Source organism: Pelophylax lessonae (assembly GCF_965119305.1).
Source record: "Pelophylax lessonae genome assembly, chromosome: 3".
NCBI classification, from domain to species: domain Eukaryota; kingdom Metazoa; phylum Chordata; class Amphibia; order Anura; family Ranidae; genus Pelophylax; species Pelophylax lessonae.
Window position 1 is genome coordinate 38,989,636 of NC_138770.1, and position 19,912 is coordinate 39,009,547.

At 46.0% G+C, this 19,912-nt stretch overlaps 5 protein-coding genes across 5 annotated transcripts in view; 2 read left to right on the forward strand and 3 right to left on the reverse strand.

The window, feature by feature from the left end:
- LOC309550005 (uncharacterized protein) overlaps positions 1-9,710 on the reverse strand; it is a gene marked incomplete at its 5' end in the record, with an annotated part of 44,667 nt that extends 34,957 nt beyond the window's left edge. The window contains 2 exons of the mRNA XM_082250479.1: positions 5,142-6,216; positions 9,610-9,710. Coding sequence (XP_082106605.1) covers positions 5,142-6,216; positions 9,610-9,710 — 1,176 coding nt within the window. The remainder of the gene's footprint in view (positions 1-5,141; positions 6,217-9,609) is intronic.
- LOC309550757 (uncharacterized protein) overlaps positions 1-17,106 on the reverse strand; it is a 245,401-nt gene extending 228,295 nt beyond the window's left edge. The window contains exon 1 of the mRNA XM_082251095.1: positions 17,038-17,106. Within this exon, the coding sequence (XP_082107221.1) occupies positions 17,038-17,101 (64 nt within the window). The 5' untranslated portion in view covers positions 17,102-17,106. The remainder of the gene's footprint in view (positions 1-17,037) is intronic.
- LOC309550737 (uncharacterized protein) overlaps positions 1-17,566 on the reverse strand; it is a 578,111-nt gene extending 560,545 nt beyond the window's left edge. The window contains exon 1 of the mRNA XM_082251074.1: positions 17,508-17,566. The gene's annotated coding sequence lies outside the window, so the exon portion shown is untranslated. The remainder of the gene's footprint in view (positions 1-17,507) is intronic.
- Positions 1-19,912, forward strand: part of LOC309550685 (uncharacterized protein) — a 903,485-nt gene that overhangs the window by 433,654 nt on the left and 449,919 nt on the right. The window lies entirely within an intron of this gene.
- LOC309550707 (uncharacterized protein) overlaps positions 1-19,912 on the forward strand; it is a 233,561-nt gene that overhangs the window by 132,354 nt on the left and 81,295 nt on the right. The gene's annotated exons all lie outside the window — the stretch shown is intronic.

The following is a 19,912-nucleotide window of genomic DNA, read 5'->3' on the forward strand; positions in this document are numbered from 1 at the left end:
TCACCCCAGGAGAAGACGACGGCACCCCAGAACTTACCTCCACTGCATCAGCCAACCCACCTGTGGCCTGGACCGAAGGAGCTGGTACCGGCGTCACCGAACTCACCTCTTTTGATCCAGTGGATTCCGCCAGCGGCCGTGAAACAGAAGAACATCCCGCTGCCGACCCCACTGATTCTGTAACCCCCCCTGTTGCAGCAGTCCACGCATGTATCGGCGCCCCCGCGGGTGCAGCCGCTAAAGCCGGCTCGCACCTGGACAACAAATCCTTAAACCCGGACAAAAGAGTATGCAGCAAAGACACTCCCCCTATGCCGTCCGGGACTGCCTGTGCACCCGGACCCCCTGAAACATGCGTCCCCCCACCACTACCTAGGACCCCCGCGCCAATAACAGGCGAAGAGGGCCCCCTTGCTGGGAGAGAAGACGAACTAAGCAGTGCAGACAGCGTAGATGGAGCCTGGACAGCAGGCAGAGCAGACACACCAGAGGAATATACCACAGAAGACCCGACAGGAGGAGAGGCAGGTACAGAAGGAGCAGAAAACAGAAGGGAAGGAGAGGCAAAGGACACTGACTTACCTGGCTGACCCGGTGAAAGCCTCCGCTCAGCCGTCCGTCCGTGTCCCGAATGAGGAGCCGCCCCGACATCCAGAGTATCCTCTTCATCCGATGCCGACAGTTCCCCTTCAGAGCGCTCTTCCACCTCCGCCGAGTGGGACACCTGGCCAGTCCCTGAAGAGCCACCGCTGCAGCCGGACAGGCTGAAGATTCCATCGCTGGGAGCTGCCACTCTGCAGGGAACAGAGCGGCCTCCGTAGGTCTGGCGCTGGGCGGTGACGTCACTGCCCTGCGACGCTGTAGCACTTGTCCTCAGCAGGCTTCCATCCGAAGGTCGCATGCCCGTGACGTCATAGACGGGCGCCTCCGGCCGAGCACCGCCACTCATTCCCGCCTCCTCTTCTTCCCGCCGAACGCCCCGCCGCAATGGGACAGCGGCGGGCGCCGAGATCCGGTCCGGAACCACCGATGGGACGCAGGGGACCCTCCTGGAGCCTCGACTTCTTCCACGAGAGGCCGCGGCCGTACCCGGAAGTAGGCCCGCACCCGGACCCCGCACTTCACTCCCACGCCGGACCGCGCCGCCACCGGAGGGACCCGGGGAGCCAGTCGGATGTTCCAGAGCTGCAGGTGAGGGGGCAACGGAGCTGGAGGGGGCTGCGCTCACTTTGCCAGGGCCCCGTCTGTGTCGAGGATTCCTCCCGACCCCCGCTGTACCTGTAGGAGGCTTCCCACTGACAGCCGAGGTCGAAGGGTCCCTAGGGGGGCTCCCTAAGCGACGACGGACCCTAGGGGTCGTTTCTGGGCTGAGGCGCTCAGGAGGCCTTGACCTCCTAGGCCGTGATAAAGTTGGGGCAGGCGAAGCTGGTACCTGCCCCGACCCCTGTAGTAAGCCATCCATATTGGCCTGAAGCCATCGCGGACCATTCGCCATGGCCGCACTGCGTAACTGGGCCAGCATAGAGTCCAAATCTGCCATACCGATAGACAAGGGGGGGGGGGGGGTACAGAAGTTCTCCTATTGCTGTCTGGTCTCCAACTGACCGGACCCCTGGTCCCACCCTAAACTAGCCCCTGCTAACCCCACCTTGCCCCACCCTGCCCCACCTTCCCAAAAACCAATCACCTGCTTTAATTCTTCCTTAAAAAAGTTAACCCCCACTGGGTAGCAACCTTCCCTGCAAACCCCAGTCATGTCCAGCCTTCCGCTTACTGCTGTGCATCCATCTCCAGGCTTCCCCCTAGACTGAGGGGTCATTGGCAGCATTCAAGCATTACAAAGAGTGTAATAAGAAATGTAAAGATGAAATCAGGGCGGCTAAAATAGAACACGAGAGACATATAGCGGAGGAGAGTAAAAAGAACCCCAAGAAATTCTTTAAGTATATAAACAGTAAGAAAGCGAGTCCAGGACACATTGGCCCCATAAAAGACGATAAGGGAGTTTTGGCCACAGAGGACAGGGAAAAGGCGGTAGTGTTAAATAATTTCTTCTCTTCAGTCTTCACAAAAGAATTGGGGGACTACACTAACCCAGCTTGTATGGCCAAACTAAATAATACACCTCAGGAAATACCGCAATGGCTAACAGAAGATAGACTCAGAACTAAACTAGAGAAACTTAACATAAATAAATCACCGGGACCGGATGGCTTGCACCCGAGGGTTCTTAAAGAGCTCAGCCAGGTGATTGCCAGACTATTATTCTTGATCTTTAACCACTTAAGCCCCGGAAGATTTTACCCCCTTCCTGACCAGGGTCTATTTTGTGATTCGGCACTGCGTGACTTTAACGGACAATTGTGCGGTCGTGCGATGCTGTACCCAAACGAATTTGACGTCCTTTTTTCCCACAAACAGAGCTTTCTTTTGGTGGTGTTTGATCACCTGTGCGATTTTTTGATCATGCGCTATAAACAATAAAAGAGCGACAATTTAGCAAAAATAACAATATTTTTCACATTTTTTTATATGAAATTCCCCCCCAAAAAAATGTAAAAATCAAAATTGTTTTACATTTTAGGCCAATTTGTTTTCTGCTACATATGTTTGGTAAAAAAAAAAAAATCGCAAAAAGCGTATTTTGATTGGTTGGCGCAAAAGTTATTGCGTTTACTAACTAAGGGAAAGATTTTTGTCATTTTTATTGTTTTTTTTTTTAATGAGTAATGGCAGCGATCTGCGATTTTTTTTGCGGGACTGCAACATTGCGGTGGACAGATCGGACCCTTGACTGACATTTTTGACACTTTTGGGGTTACCAGTGATATTACTACAGTAATCAGTGCTATACATATGCACTGTTACTGTAAAAATGACACTGGGAGGGAAGGGGTTAACTTTATTGGAGAGGGAGGGGTTAAGTGTGTCCCTAGGGGTGTGATTCTTACTGTGATTGGATGTGGCTGTGTGTGTAACAGCACAGATCAACGGTCCTACATAGCAGTACCGAGTGATCTGTGCTTTTACACAGGGAAGAATGACAGGCGGCTTTGTTTACATTAGCCGCCTGCCTTTCTCCCTCTCCACCCGACGATCACGAGTGACCGGCGGACATCGGGTTCGTCGGTCACACGCGTCGGCTTCTTCGGGTACGAGCGGGGGCGGGAGCACGCCTTCGGCGGCGCACGCTCGCCCCCTATTCGCTCCCAGGCTAGTGACGTACCGGTACGTCACTTTGCCTGGGAGGGGCTGAACTCCGCCGTATATAGTCGGGCGGCGGTCGGCAAGTGGTTAAGGATAGTTTACAGACGGGTATGGTGCCAGCTGATTGGAAAAAAGCCAACGTGGTACCAATATTTAAAAAGGGGCTGAGATGTATCCCGGGTAACTATAGGCCGGTCAGCCTAACATCAGTAGTCTGCAAGATTTTGGAGGGGATGTTAAGGGACCATATACAAGACTTTAGTAATGAGAACGGTATTATTAGTAGTAATCAGCATGGATTCATGAAAAATCATTCTTGCCAAACCAATCTATTAACCTTCTACGATGAAGTGAGCTGCCACCTAGATAAAGGTAAGCCTGTGGATGTGGTGTACCTGGACTTGCAAAGGCCTTTGACACCGTTCCCCACAAACGCTTACTGTTCAAACTAAGGAAGGTAGGTATGGACCATAAGGTGAGTACCTGGATAGAAAACTGGCTCCAGGGGAGGTTGCAAAGGGTGGTGATTAATGGGAAGTACTCGGATTGGGCGGGTGTGGAAAGCGGGGTCCCCCAGGGTTCTGTCCTGGGGCCAATCCTGTTTAATTTATTCATAAATTATCTAGAGGAGGGGATATCTAGTACAATCTCAGTATTTGCGGATTATACTAAACTAAGCATGCCAATATCTTCTGGGCAGGATGTGGAAACCTTACAAGCGGACCTGAACAAAATTATGGGGTGGGCAACTACATGGCAGATGAGGTTCAATGTTGAAAAATGTAAAGTAATGCACATGGGTGCCAGAAACCAGAAAGCAAGCTACTCACTAGGGGGGAACCTCTGGGTGAGTCTAGGATGGAAAAGGATTTGGGGGTACTGGTAGACAACAGGCTTGGCAGTGGCATGCAATGCCAAGCCGCTGCAAGCAAAGCCAACAGAATACTGGGATGTATAAAAAAGGGGATTCACTCCAGAAATAAAGAGATTATTCTCCCACTCTACAAGACTCTGGTCCGGCCACATCTGGAGTATGCTGTCCAGTTCTGGGCACCGGTCCTCAGGAAGGATGTGCTGGAACTGGAGAAAGTCCAGAGAAGGGCAACAAAAATAATTAGGGGAATGGAGGACGTCAGCTATGAGGAAAGACTAGAAAGCACTGAACTTATTCTCTCTGGAGAAGAGACGATTGAGGGGGGATATGATATCAATGTACAAATACTGTACTGGCAACCCTAGCATATGGAAAAACCTATTCAGAGAAAGGAAATACAATAAGACACGTGGCCACTCACTAAAACTAGAGGAAAGGCGGTTTAACTTTAAAATACGCAGGAGGTTCTTCACTGTGAGAGTAGTGATAGTTTCAAAAAACTATTAGATGGGCACCTTAAAGACCACAACATACACGGGTATACAATGTACGGTTAACAGCAAACACACATACACATCATAGGTTGAACTGGATGGACTGATGTCTTTCAACCTCACTAACTATGTAACTAGCGTCCCGCTCCCGAAGATGGCAGCATCAAACCCATTCATCATGGCTGGGCGAACGTTTCACATTCATTCAACTTATTTTTTTAAAATAGACCTTTTTTTTGTGAAATCTTACACCACAAAATGTACTCAGCCAATGAAAGGTAATGACTTCATTTTTATTTTTCTACTACTATCAATGGCCAACACGGTACAACACTTCATCCATGTCTTTGGTGATCTCTGATGTCCTTATGAAGTGTTTCTTACATGATGAAGATCAGCCATGAAGTATATCTGAGGAGTATATCAGGGTGTGCTTCTTACCCACATGTCCACCAACATTCATATAGAAGACATTTCCCGTACTCAAAGCCCTAATACACCTCAAGGGTTGTGTAGGATCCCTGATGTACAGGAAGACAGGACTTCAGTAAGGAACAATTCCCTCACTCAGGACAGGAAAGTGGCTTCTCCCCCATGTGAGATCTCTGATGTCTGGAAAGATGGGACTTCCTTGAAAAACATTTCCCGCAATCAGGACAGGAATATGGCTTTTCCCTCGTGTGAGATCTCTGATGTCTGTAAAGATTGGGCATTCCTGAAAAGCATTTCCCGCACTCAGGACAAGAATAAGGCTTCTCCCCCGTGTGAGACCTCTGATGTGTAACAATATCTGATTTATTTACAAAACATTTCCCGCACTCAGAACAGGAATACGGCTTTTCCCCCGTGTGAGATCTCTGATGGCTGTCAAGATGTGCCTTCTGTGAAAAAAATTTCCCGCAGGCAGGACATGAATATGGCTTTTCGCCCGTGTGAGATTTCTGATGGTTGTAAAGATGTGCCTTCTGTGAAAAACATTTTCCACACACAGGACAGGAATACGGCTTCTCCCCTGTATGAGATCTGTGATGTATGACAACTTCTGATTTTCGTGCAAAAAATTTTCCGCACTCATGGCAGGGATATGGCTTCTCCCCTGTGTGAGATCTCTGATGTCTGTACAGATGGGACCTCTGTGAAAAAAATTTCCCACACTCAGGGCAGGAAAGTGGCTTCTCCCCTGTGTGCAATCTCTGATGTCTGTAAAGATGGGATTTCTGTGAAAAATGTTTCCCGCACTCAGGACAGGAATATGGCTTCTCCCCCGTGTGAGACCTCTGATGTTTGACAAGCGTTGATTTTTGTACAAAACATTTCCCGCACACAGAACAGGAATACGGCTTCTCACCTGTGTGCAGTCTCTGATGATTATCAAGATGGGACTTCTGTGAAAAACATTTCTCGCACTCAGGACATGGAAATGGCTTCTCCCCTGAGTGAGATCTCTGATGAATGGAAAGATGTTCATTCTTTGAAAAACACTTTCCGCACTCTGTACAGGAAAACCTCTTCTTTGTTGGAAGGACGGCACCGTCCCTCAGAGTCTGAGGTTCCTCAGGATAAGAGGAATACGATGGTCCGGCACCGTCCCTCACAGTCTGAGGTTCCTCAGGATAAGAGGAATACGATGGTCCGTCTACACTGTGTGGTAGAGGATGGACATTTGAGGTAGCCGGGTTTTCTCCTGGACTATACTGTGTGATGTCCTCATCTTCTACTTTACAGTCTGGAGACAAAGTGAGACAATCCTCTGAGGTTTTCCTCATCTCCTGTCCATGTACTAAAATAAAAATAAAAAGATTATTACTAGACATTAGCAGATTGGTTCCCCTAAACGAGGACTCCACCCACATCAGGCATCTTTGTCTCTGAGGAACTTACAATTCCCCCCTCAACGTAACTAGTAAATGGGTCCTCTGATCACCTACCAGTTAATTTCTTTATTCGTGGACCTTAGTCAGAGAGTGAAGAAACAACGAGAACTGTCTTTTATAGGAGTGACAGTGATAAGGGGATTATAGGATGAGAGTCCCCACCCCCTCTATCACTCATTGCCATCTTCCCAACACAAGAAGTCCCGCACTTCCTTATTTAGTCCATGATTTAGTCATCAGAGGTCAGAGAGTGAGGATGGGGGGAGAACAACCCAGATAAAAACTAGACTGATCCTGAAGACCACCATCATTGGGTTATGGACTCCTCCCTCATTATCACTTTCTGTTTAAAGGTCCAACATTTGAAGATGTTACCACATTATTATCAACATGTAAAAGTCTGTGCTCCAATCAAATCATCAGATATAAAATGTCCAGCTGGTAGAAAATGGGTGTAACAAAAGAAAAAACATATTATGTTTATACAGTATATAGCAGTGAGTAGAGAGCAGAAGACAAGACAATGAAATGTACAACATATTGTATAAGATACAACAAATAGGACTATACAGTATCAGAATGATGTAATGTACAACATAAAAATTTGATTTTTGCAAGAACATACAGTAAAATCCTTTTCTCTAAATGCTCTGACAGACGCAGCTCTCCATAGTTTCTTCACCAATGGGAAATGCGCCATCTACAGGAGTAGACTAGGCAGTGAAACTTTTCAGAAACCGTTTCACCTGACACGCCTATAGGGGCTGTCCCTCATGACATTACCCCAGACACACTGTGCTCACTAATCAGTTTTGTAGCAAGCAGTGAAAGAAGACACAACCAACCCCAAAATAGAGGGGCGGGAGCTGCGTCTGTCAGAGGACTCAGAGAAAAGGATTTTACAGTAAGTTCTTACAAAAATCCAATTTTCTGTTACGTCCTCTGGCAGACGCAGCTCTCCATAGTTTTTTCACCAGTGGGACGTCCCATAGCAGTGTAGGCATGAGAGGTGGGAAGAAAGAAACCAACAACCGGTAACGTTTCATCAAGGCTAGAAAACGTAGCCAACAGGGCAACAGAAAGCTCTATAAATCCAACAGGAGCTTTCCCCAAAACAAAAATTCACCCCTGAAAAAGAGAACATTCAGTCTCTTCAGCAAACAGCAGCCTGCAAAACCTTGCGGCCAAAAGGAGACATCTGAGGATGCCATCAAATCCATCTTGTAGAATTTTGTAAAAGTGTGTACGGACGACAAGGTCGCCGCTTTACACACCTGAGCCACCTAAGCCTGATGGCGAAAAGCCCAAGAGGCACTCAGTGCTTTAGCAGAATGTGTCCTCACAGGGAAAGGAAGAACCTGACCCTGCAATGAATAGGCCTGAACAATAGCCTGTCTGATCCACTTCGATATAGTTGCAGCAGACGCAGCCAAACCCTTATGAGATCCCACAGGAAGGACAAACAGGGAATCAGACATTCTAAAGGAGTCCGTGGCCGACAGGTAAACCCTGAACATCCGAACCACATCCAGCGAATGCAAGGCAAATTCCTTGGGATGCCTGGGCCTTGCACAAAGCAAAAGGCAAAACAATGTCTTCATTGAGGTGGTTAGCCGACACCACCTTAGGGAGAAAGGATTGGTTGGTCGCAGAACAACCTTATCCCTATGAACGATCAGATAAGGCGAACGGCAAGGTGACCCTCGCCACCGAAAAAGTGCGAGGATGCAACACTTGCGACTCACACCAGGCAATATACATCTTCCAAGTAGGATGATAAATCTTCCTGGAAGTCGGCTTCCTAGCTCTCAGCAAGGTAGGAATCACAGAATTGGAGAGACCTCAGTCCCTAAGCACCTGGCCTTCAACAACGTTAAAGCCAGCGACCCTAAAGCAGTATAGAGGATCGGCCCTTGAGACAGCAGATCTTCTCTCAGAGGCAGCTGCCAGGGAGGCTCGACGACCATCTTTACTAGGTCTGCGTACCAAGACCGGCAAGGTCAGTCTGGGGCCACCAGAATCGCCCCTTGGTGATTGATGTAAGCAACAGCCGTGGCATTGTCTGATTGTGTAAGATCCTGGTACTTTCAGTACCTTCTAGCCTCTTACTTCCAGGTTGCGTTCCACCATTCAGGTAGATGGAACGCATATAGCTGCATGTCTCTTTAACAACTGATGACGTCATCACTAGGCGCCGCTCTGAGCGGCTATTTCAACCGACGGTCTGCACTCACGAGGTGTTCGTGCAACCGCTCATAATACAAGCCTGACTGACGCTGCCGTATCCTCCAGCTATCTTCCCTATACCTGGACTGACCGGAGCCTCGCTACTTGATCCTTTACCTCGCTACCTGATCCTTTACCTCGCTACCTGATCCTTACCCTCGCTCACCAGCCTGTGATAAGTACCCCGCAGGGGATCCCTTTCTACCAAACCACTTGCTATATCTTTCTGCATAATAAGAACTGTTACTAAGCTCTAAGATACATGCTCTCACCATCTATCACCTGCATCGCTACCTAGAGTGTTAGCTCTTGAACCTACTACCACCTGTAACCTATATCCTTGTGTTTGCTTAGCATATCCTGTACACTTCATCTGTTATCACCTATCACCTATTACCTGTACATGATTGCTATCTCTCCTGCATAAAATCCATCACCATCTGCTATCACTCCTGCAACATTACTACCTGAGTGCTTATTATTATTTGCTATCACTACTCAAGCCTATCCCTTCAGTATATCACCTCACTACTATTGCATAGACCTCTATCACTCCAACAACATCATCTCTGAGTGTTTGTGTGTGTGCATACTGAAGCAGGCTGAACCACCATGATGAGTCAAGAGAGTTGGATAAGGTGATTCAACACATCTCTACACGACTACTGAGTGGAAATTCTGCAGCTGCAAATCCAGTTCACAAAATCAAACCCCAGAGCATTACAGATTGCACCCGAACCGGGAGACCATGGAGCCTAGAATTCCAATGGAGCAGGCAGAGTTTGATCGCCGTGAGCTCCAGAACATTGATCGGTAAGGATGTTTCCTCCGTCTACCAGACCTTGGGCACAAAGCGTGTCCAATACCCCACCCCAGCCCGTCAGGCTGGCCTCCATGGTAATCACCGTCCACAACAGTGGCAGAAACGACCTGCCTTGGCACAGAGCAGACGACCGAAGCCACCATGACAGCTCTGACCTCGTGAGACGGCTTAGACATATCATCCTGTCCAAAGACTGCTGATCCTTGTTCCATTTGGCAAGGATCTCTGCTTGTAGAGGCCTTGTGTGAAACTGGGCAAACAGGACCGCCTCGAAGGCCTTTGCTTGAGCGGAGTCCAAGACCATGCCCAGATAATTCAGACGTACTGACAGGGTCAGTGCAGACTTCTGGAAGTTGATGGTCCACCCAAACTCCTAGAGCGTCTGAACCGTGACGGTCAGATCACCCGACAGAGTGGCACACAAGCTCGCCCTTAACAAGAGATCGTCCAGATAGGGTAATGCGACAAATTGAAATGCTTTCCGCCACAGCGAAAGGGAGATACCGCTGAAGGCCCTCGTAAATAGGGATGTGCAGATATGCATCCTTCAAATCGATGGAGTCCAGAAAATCTCCTTGGTTTAAAGACGCCACCACGGACCGGACGGATTCCATCCGGAACTTCTGCACCTGCACAAAGCGGTTTAGTGACTTGAGGTCCAGAATTGGACGCACCTTGCCCTCCTTCCTGGGCACTGTGAACAGGTTTGAGTAAAAACCTCGAAACCTGTCCCGCTGAGGAACCGGGACAATAACTCCCTGTGCAAGAAGATCTTGCGCTGCCCCCTTGAGATCCGTTAAATGATCCGGAGACAGACAGAGATTTGATGGAAAGAACCTGTCTGCTGGGCGAGACCGAAATTCGATCTTGTACCCTGTACGAAGCAATTTGTTAACCCACTTGTCTTGAATCAGAGGCGTCCAGGGTTCCTGAAAGTAACGCAGACGTCCCCCCACCCCTGAACCAGGTGAGGGCGTCCCTTCATGCAGAGGAGGACTTGTCCGTTGAACCGGACTGCCCAGCCTTGGGCTTACCCGACCAGGCCTCCTTGTTTCCACCGGAGGCTCTGAACGGTTTACCTTTTTCCTGCGCCCTTGAGGCACGAAAAAGACCCTGGTGAGCCTTGAAGGAAGGTCCCTGCTTACCGCGAGGTGCCTTACCTTTTGCGGATTGGAGAGAAGAGTACTCTTACCCCCTGTGAGACCCTTGATTAGCTCATCCAAGAAGTCACCAAAAAGGCATTTACCCAAAAAGGGAAGATCAGACACGGCCTTCTTAGAAGCCTGGCCTGCTGACCAGCTCTACAGCCACACCATGTGGCAAAAGGCGATCCCCACCGCCGATACTCTGGCGACCAGAGGAGCCTCGTCCAGGGCCGCATCACACAGATATACCATGGCCTGGGCCATCTGATCCGTGAGCTCAATGAGAGTTGGAGGAACTGACTCAGCCAGCAAGTGGCTCTTAAGCACCTTGATCCATTCCGTAACCTTCTGAGAAACCAAAACGGAGGAGAACACAGGTTTTAGGAGTGAGACCGCCACCAAGTGCAGGTGGCGGGAAAGCGCTTCCATGCGCCTGTCCACCGGGTCCGTAAACACCGGGGAGTCAGCCACGGGTACCACCGTTGACTTATTCAACTTTGACACAATGTGGTCCACCTTAGGTGACACTGTCCAGCGATTGGAAACTGAGTCTGCAAAAGGGTAACGGCGTTGAAAACGATTGGGCACCACCAGCATGTGCTTAATGCGCTGCCATTGCTCGTTCACGATATTGTGAAATTCCTCGGGGGAAGGAAAAACCTGACCTGACTTCTGGGCTTTGCGGGAGCCGAAGACAACCCGCTTTCCTGACTCTGTGGGCTCATCATCAATATGCAAAGTCTCCCTGACTGCGAACCAGTACTTCCACCAAAGCGTTTTCCCACGCTGCAGCTGAGGACTCATCCTCCTCGCCGTCTGACAGGGATCCCTCAGGGAGGGCATTGTCTGTGGCAACCACATCAGGCTCTGAATCAGAGGACTGAGAGGGCATCGGCCGTTTTTGGATAGCAACTTGTTTCATTACAAGATCTACTTTGGACGCCAGAGTTTCTAAGGTTGCAGACAGACACTATAGAAGGTTGATCTGGATGGTCCGGATGCACAAATAAGATCAGAGGGGAAATTTTCACCTTGGGACTCCATTTTTAGCAAGGCAGAAAAAAAAAAAGAGTGCACTTGCCCTTTAAATTGCGATTGCTGTCCGCACCGCTACACCGCCGGAGTCCCCCTTTAAGCTAACAGGTATCCTGATAGGAGCCAAGTGTGTCCGAGTAATGCCCAAGGACTAAAAACCCCCTTACTGTGTCAGAACCTGGAGCAGCCAACGCTCTGCAAGCTGTCTTCAGCAAGTGAAACTTCTGGGAGGAAGTGACCAAACATCACGAGAGGCCGAACACCCTTAGCTACAATAACATGGAAAAATATAGGAAAGCACAGGGAAAATGGCCGCCGCCCACACAGCGCGGCCTGCCCACACTTAAGATGGCACCCGAAAACGGCGCCAAACACTCAGCAATGCAAGGAAAATGGCTCCTGCCCTTAAACTGATGCAGCCTGATGCCCACACCCAAAATGACGGCCGAAAATGGCACCAGCGTTCAGGAGCCCAGGGAATGAGGCCACCACGGGAATCCACTGCAGGGGATCCCCCAGGACAAGGTAACATCTTCACACCCCCCTAGGCGTTAAGACGCTGCTATTGCGCCCCCAGAGGGAGCAGGGAGGGCAGGACCTGTCCTGACAGGCCTGGGGGATCTTTCAGAGGGACACAGCTCTGCTATCCCCAGGAGTTGGCCCACATCACTCCCACAGATATCTGTCCCAGGGACACAGGGGGTGTTGCATCACTTACCATACCCTGGACCGAGGGGCTTCGCTCCAAAACAGCTCGCCTCACACCCTGAGTGGGGGTGCTGCCAGCCAGAAAAGGGGTACGCTGCAACTCAGGGCGTTCCAGGTTGATGCGTCCCGGTGAAGCATCTGCTCACAGGCTCCTCCCCACCCGTCGGGGCTCTGTCATGGTGAGGCCTGGGCAAACCACAACCTGCTCACGCTCGTTGGCCAGGCTGGAAGACCATAAGGATCTAGATTATCCAGTACGAAACCTCAACTCGGCTATCGCTTGTAGTTCATCAGGAGGATCCCCCTGACACTAGCTAGCGATAGTGAGTAAAGAGAAACAAACATTTTCAATAGAAAATAAAAACTGAGACCGAAGTCCCAGCAGGTAAACCTAGGTCCTACTCCTTCACTAGGCAGCAAGAAACTGATTAGTGAGCACAGTGTGTCTGGGGTAATGTCATGAGGGACAGCCCCTATAGGCATGTCAGGTGAAAAGTTCACTGCCTAGTCTACTCCTGTAGATGGCACATTACCCATTGGTGAAGAAACTATGAAGAGCTGCATCTGTCAGAGGATATAAGAGAAATATAGAGTGCAGAGCTTATGACTACATAACATGAAATATAAATAATAGAGTGTAGGAATCAGGACCTATAATATTGATATTCAGTATCAGTGGTATGTTAAAGTGTCATTAAATCCAGCCTATGAAAAACTCTCATTACATGCTATACACTCACATGACTGGGCTATTATCATTCCTGGCTATGAACACTTTCAGAGAGACGGGGTAAAAAGGAAAGGTGGTGGTGTCTCTCTCTATGTGAGAAGTGATCTCAAAGCGAGTGTGAAAGAGGACCTAGTTGATGGAAAGTGTGATGAGGCTGAAGCATTATGGGTGGAAATGTACATGGTTGTGCATACTACAAAAGTTATCATTTGTTATAGACCTCCCGGTGTTAATGAGGAGGTGGAGACTTGCACACATAGAAAGGGCTGGGACAGTGATAATAATGGGGGATTTTAACTACCCGGAGATTAACTGGAGTAATGGCACTGCTGGAACAGTTAAAGTGTAAAAATGTACAAACTTGTTACAAGACAATTTTACGGTCAGTTTCATAAAGGCCCCCACTAGAAATGCTCTGTTGGACCTGGTAATCTCAAACCATGCAGAGCTTATTACTAATATTCATATAAAAGAACATCTGGGTAGCAGTGACCATAACATGATTTCATCTAATGATAGCTGTAAGCAACAAACACATACTAGAAATATAAAAACACTCAACTTTACGATAGAAACTTTTCCAAGGATGAGGGCTGCTCTCCAAGACTTAGACTGGGAGGGAATATTGGCATCAATGAACACAGAACAGAAATGGGAATACCACAAAAAAGTCTGTATGCAAACTCGATGAAAAGTATATTCCCATATGTTTAAAAGGCTAAAAAATAAAACCTATTTGGCTCAAGGCCAAAGTTTAAAAATCTCTAAATAATAAAAAAAGAGTTTATAAAAAATATAAAAATGAAGGAACACTATCAGCGTTTAAAATTTTACAAAGAATATAACAGAATATGTAAAAAGTAAACAAGGATGCAAAAATTCCCAGTAGAATCACAGTCACTCTCACTAACTCCGGGCCCTCAGGACTTCCACCTGAGGCCACATGGCAGCACAATCTCTCTCAATCCAGTCCCTCAGGTCGCCCATCCGAGGTCACATGACCATGTATAAATACATAAGAGGGGATATGATCTCCATGTATAAATACATAAGGGGGAATATGATCACCATGTATAAATACATAAGGGGGATATGATCACCATGTATAAATACATAAGGGGGGATATGATCTCCATGTATAAATACATACGGGGAGATATGATCTCCATGTATAAATACATAAGGGGAGGATATGATCACCATGTATAAATACATAAGGAGGGATATGATCACCATCTATAAATACATAAGGGGGGATATGGTCTCCATGTATAAATACATAAGGGGGGATATGATCTCCATGTATAAATACATAAGGAGGGATATGATCACCATGTATAAATACATAAGGGGGGGATATGATCTCCATGTATAAATACATAGGGGGGATATGATCTCCATGTATAAATACATAAGGAGGGATATGATCACCATGTATAAATACATAAGGGGGGATATGATCTCCATGTATAAATACATAGGGGGGATATGATCTCCATGTATAAATACATAAGGGGGGATATGATCTCCATGTATAAATACATAAGGAGGGATATGATCTCCATGTATAAATACATAAGGAGGGATATGATCTCCATGTATAAATACATAAGGGGGATATGATCTCCATGTATAAATACATAAGGGGGATATGATCTCCATGTATAAATACATAACGGGGGATATGATCTCCGTGTATAAATACATAAGGGGGATATGATCTCCGTGTATAAATACATAAGGGGGGATATGATCTCAATGTATAAATACATGAGGGGGGATATGATCTCCATGTATAAATGTATAAAAGGGGGGATATGATCTCCGTGTATAAATACATAAGGGGGGATATGATCACCATGTATAAATACATGAGGGGGGATATGATCTCCATGTATAAATACATAAGGGGGGGATGTGATCTCCATGTATAAATACAAAAGGGGGGATATGATATGATCACCATGTATAAATGCATAAGGGGGGATATGATCACCATGTATAAATACATAAGGGGGGGATTTGATCACCATGTATAAATACATAAGGGGGGATTTGATCACCATGTATAAATACATAAGGGGGGATATGATCTCCATGTATAAATACATAAGGGGTCCATATAGTGAACTTGGTGTTGAGTTGTTCACTTTAAGGTCATCACAAAGGACAAGGGGGCACTCTAAGTCTAGAGAAAAACAGATTTTGTCTCCAAATACGGAAAGGTTTCTTCACCGTAAGAGCTGTGAAAATGTGGAATAGACTCCCTCCAGAGGTGGTTCTGGCCAACTCAGTAGATTGTTTTATAAAAAGGCCTGGATTCTTTCCTGGGTGTACATAATATAACTGGGTACTAATGTTTATAGGTAAATTTAATCCAGAGAATATCCGATTGCCTCATGTGTGATCAGGATGGAAGTTTTTCCCCCTTCTGGAGCAAATTGGTTCATGCTTTTTTGGTTTTTTTTTTGTCTTCCTCTTAATCAACTGTGGATATAGGTTTGTGTACATAGGAATGTATAAAAACATTTTTTTAAGTTTTTTTGGTTGAACTAGATAGACTTGGGTCTTTTTTAAACCAGACTAACTATGTAACAAAGCCACTAAAGCATTTCCTTTGTGTAGAAATAATTGTACTTGAATGATCCTGCCTTCAGCTGCCCCTCCTGTATTTTCTGTGTGCCCACTGCAGGTTGAGGTTATTTAGACCAGCTGGTGTCCTCTACAGAGCATGCTCCAATTTCAGTTCCCTTCTAAACTCTTAATTTCTTCCTTTTTCTTATCTGTGCAACCCATATGGCTATAGTCACACATGTGGGGTATATACACAGCGGTAAGGAACTCTTCCTACTCTTTAAAGCTAAACACTATGAAGGTGGGATATGAAAGGCTGACTGATTACATTCACTAAGAAACTCACAATAAAGCTTAGGTTTAATGTAAATCAGTTTTAAATATATGTAATAAAGTTGCTAATACCTGTAAAGTAAAAAAAAGAGCCTTGAATGCAGATGCCGCTTGAACAAAATGAAAGCTAGGGTCAGTCATCTCTGACTCCGCCTACACCATAATAGTGCTAAAACAAATACACATTTGATGTTCAATAAAGATTTATAGGGAGCTGTAAAACAGTTATTTGATATTTATATTCTAATTTGAATTGTTCATTTTTGTAGCCATATGACTGGCACAGCACCAACCAGGGCTGACCACACACAGAACTGTGGAGAGCCTACATAGAAGTTATAGAAGCCCCTCCCCCGAGGATCTTTCCCTGTAGATGCCAAAGAACAGGGAGAGATCATCTGACCACACAACAGCGCTGAGGGAATAAGGTACATAGAGGATTTAAAAAATAAAAATACAGTGGCGTGATATACTGTATATGATTTATATGAATGAATTAACAATTAGCAATTAACACTTTTCTGTCTGTATCACTTTAAAGGTTTCCTTGAGACAAGTTGCAGACGTCCCACACCGAGGCCTCCCATCTCCTGAGACTGCACTCAGTGACTTGGGTCTGAGACTATACAGACATATCCCTCCACCCCGCACAGCCAGCAGACAACAGAGCAAGTAACTCTGGGAGAATTGTTCTGTCAGAGATCTTACTAGACCCAGGCATGGGCAGAAGGTCCAAGACATATACCTCAGGTTGGACAACGCCTATAGTAAAAATCAACATATTGCTGCCAGCTGAACCCCAGAATCTACATAAATCCAGTCTATATACATTAATTGTGCCTGCAGCACAGAGAAGGAAGATTATCCGAGAGAAATACAGGAATACAGGACGGGGAACACAGCTCAGGAAAGTGACCAGGGTATTACAGGCTGATATCACCCAGTCCCTGCCCTACTCTGGACCAATCAGTGAGTAGTATGGGTGGATGAATGTATTTAGTGTTAATGACCCACCTGTGCTGATCTCTGTAGGAGTGTCCTCCTCTATAATTAGCCTTATTATTCCATCCTCCTCCATAGACTGCTGATCATTGCTGATCTCTTCTTCTTTAACCTCAACTTTTATATCTTTCAGATCTTCACCCTAAACCAAGAGAAGGATAGAAAAGATTATCTGTAAGACAAAGGGTTTAATATTGTTACACACATTGGGGTTTAGTCGCTAAAGGCAAATCCAATGTGCACTACAAGTGCACTTGGTAGTGCACTTGGATGTGCAGTCGCTGTAGATCTGAGGGGGACATTCAGGGAAAATTAAAACCAGAATTTTTGCTTGCACATGATTGGATCTTCCCCTCATTTCAGATCTTCCCCTACAGCGACTGCACTTCCAAGTGCACTTGTAATGCATAGTCGATTTGCCCTTAGTAAATAAACCCCATTGTCTCCACAAATCCATGTACTAGATGTTCCATCCCACCAACCTTGTAATGATGAGGGATGGTGTGATCTTCCTGTGTGGAATCCCGGGAATACAGAGGATGGGGACATCTCTCTGATGGGTTCCTGGTATCTATCATATCCTTGTGTCCTTCTGAAAACTCCACCATCAAACCATATTTCTCATCCTCCTCTTTGTATTCTTCTTTAACAACAATATTATTATCCCCGAGGATTCCACTCTGAATGATATAATAAAACATTTATTATAACAAACATGCTGTGTATTAATCATATCTGTCAGTGATTGTTCATCATCTACCTGATGATGGTGAGGGATGGTGTGACCTTCCTGTGTGGACACCCAGGAATACAGAGGACGGGGACATCTCTCTGGTGGGTTCTCATTACTGGATCCATCTGTAGGAAACACACACACTGACTGAATACATTGTTTCTATGTGTTTATCAGATGATGGGGGATCTAGGTGGATCCTCCGTACTGCTCTCTCCTTTACAATAAAGTCTCCTCTTACCCGGTGATGTGAGGGGCGGCTGATTCTCCATCATGACGTCCTTGTAAAGATCCTTGTGTCCTTCTAAATACTCCCACTCCTCCATGGAGAAATACACAGTGACAGGTTTCCTTGTAGACAGATAACTTTGGGGAATGAAAGTAAGAATTATTTGTATGTATAATAGGATGTGTGGATGTGAGGAAAGGGGGGGGGGGGTTGGTAATAGGAGGATTGCTGTACAAACCCAATTCCAAAAAAGTTGGGACACTGTACAAATTGTGAGTAAAGAAGGAATGGACTAATTTAAAAATCTCATAAACTTATGTTTTATTCACAATATAATATAGATAACATCAAAAGTTGAAAGTGAGACATTTTGAAATATAATGCCAAATTTTGACTCATTTTGGATTTCATGAGAGCTACACATTTCAAAAAAGTTGGGACAGGTAGCAATAAGAGGCCGAAAAAGTTAAATGTATATATAAGGAACAGCTGGAGGACCAATTTTCAACTTATTAGGTCAATTGGTGGTGAAAAATAGTGGAGCAATATCAGAAAGGAGTTTCTCAGAGAAAAATTGCAAAGAGTTTGAAGTTATCATCATCTACAGTGCATAATATCATCCAAAGATTCAGAGAATCTGGAACAATCTCTGTGCGAAAGGGTCAAGGTCGGAAAACCATATTGGATGCCTGTGATCTTCGGGCCCTTAGACGGCACTGCATCACATACAGGAATGCTACTGTAATGGAAATCACATCATGGGCTCAGGAATACTTCCAGAAAACATTGTCGGTGAACACAATCCACCGTGCCATTCGCCGTTGCCAGCTAAAACTCTATAGGCCAAAAAAGAAGCCAAATCTAAACATGATCCAGAAGCGCAGGCGTTTTCTCTGGGCCAAGGCTCATTTAAAATAGACTGTGGCAAAGTGGAAAACTGTTCTGTGGTCAGACGAATCAAAATTTGAAGTTCTTTTTCGAAAACTGGGACGCCATGTCATCCGGACTAAAGAGGACAAGGACAACCCAAGTTGTTATCAGCGCTCAGTTCAGAAGCCTGCATCACTGATGGTATGGGGTTGCATGAGTGCGTGTGGCATTGGCAGCTTACACATCTGGAAAGGCACCATCAATGCTGAAAGGTATATCCAAGTTCTAGAACAACATATGCTCCCATCCAGACGTCGTCTCTTTCAGGGAAGACCTTGCATTTTCCAACATGACAATGCCAGACCACATACTGCATCAATTACAACATCATGGCTGTGTAGAAGAAGGATCCGGGTACTGAAATGGCCAGCCTGCAGTCCGGATCTTTCACCCATAGAAAACATTTGGCGCATCATGAAGAAGAAGATGCGACAAAGAAGACCTAAGACAGTTGAGCAACTAGAAGCCTGTATTAGACAAGAATGGGACAACATTCCTATTCCTAAACTTGAGCAACTTGTCTCTTCAGTCCCCAGACGTTTGCAGACTGTTATAAAAAGAAGAGGGGAGGCCACACAGTGGTAAACATGGCCTTGTCCCAACTTTTTTTGAGATGTGTTGATGCCATGAAATTTAAAATCAACTTATTTTTCCATTAAAATGATACATTTTCTCAGTTTAAACATTTGATTGTCACCTATGTTGTATTCTGAATAAAATATTGAAATTTGAAACTTCCACATCATTGCATTCCATTTTTATTCACAATTTGTACAGTGTCCCAGCTTTTTTGGAAATTGGGTTTGTACATTTAGTAACCACTACCCCCATGGGAACACAGAAATTCCTTTTACTCTGTTATTAATATGAGCCTTATTCTGTATTCTTGTTTGCTCTGAGGCAGTGCTGTGAAGTCAATGTAGGGTCATCATGATGTCCAGGTAGGGGAACCTGCTGACTTTTGGGCGGAGTTGCCAGCTAATCTGGATAATTGG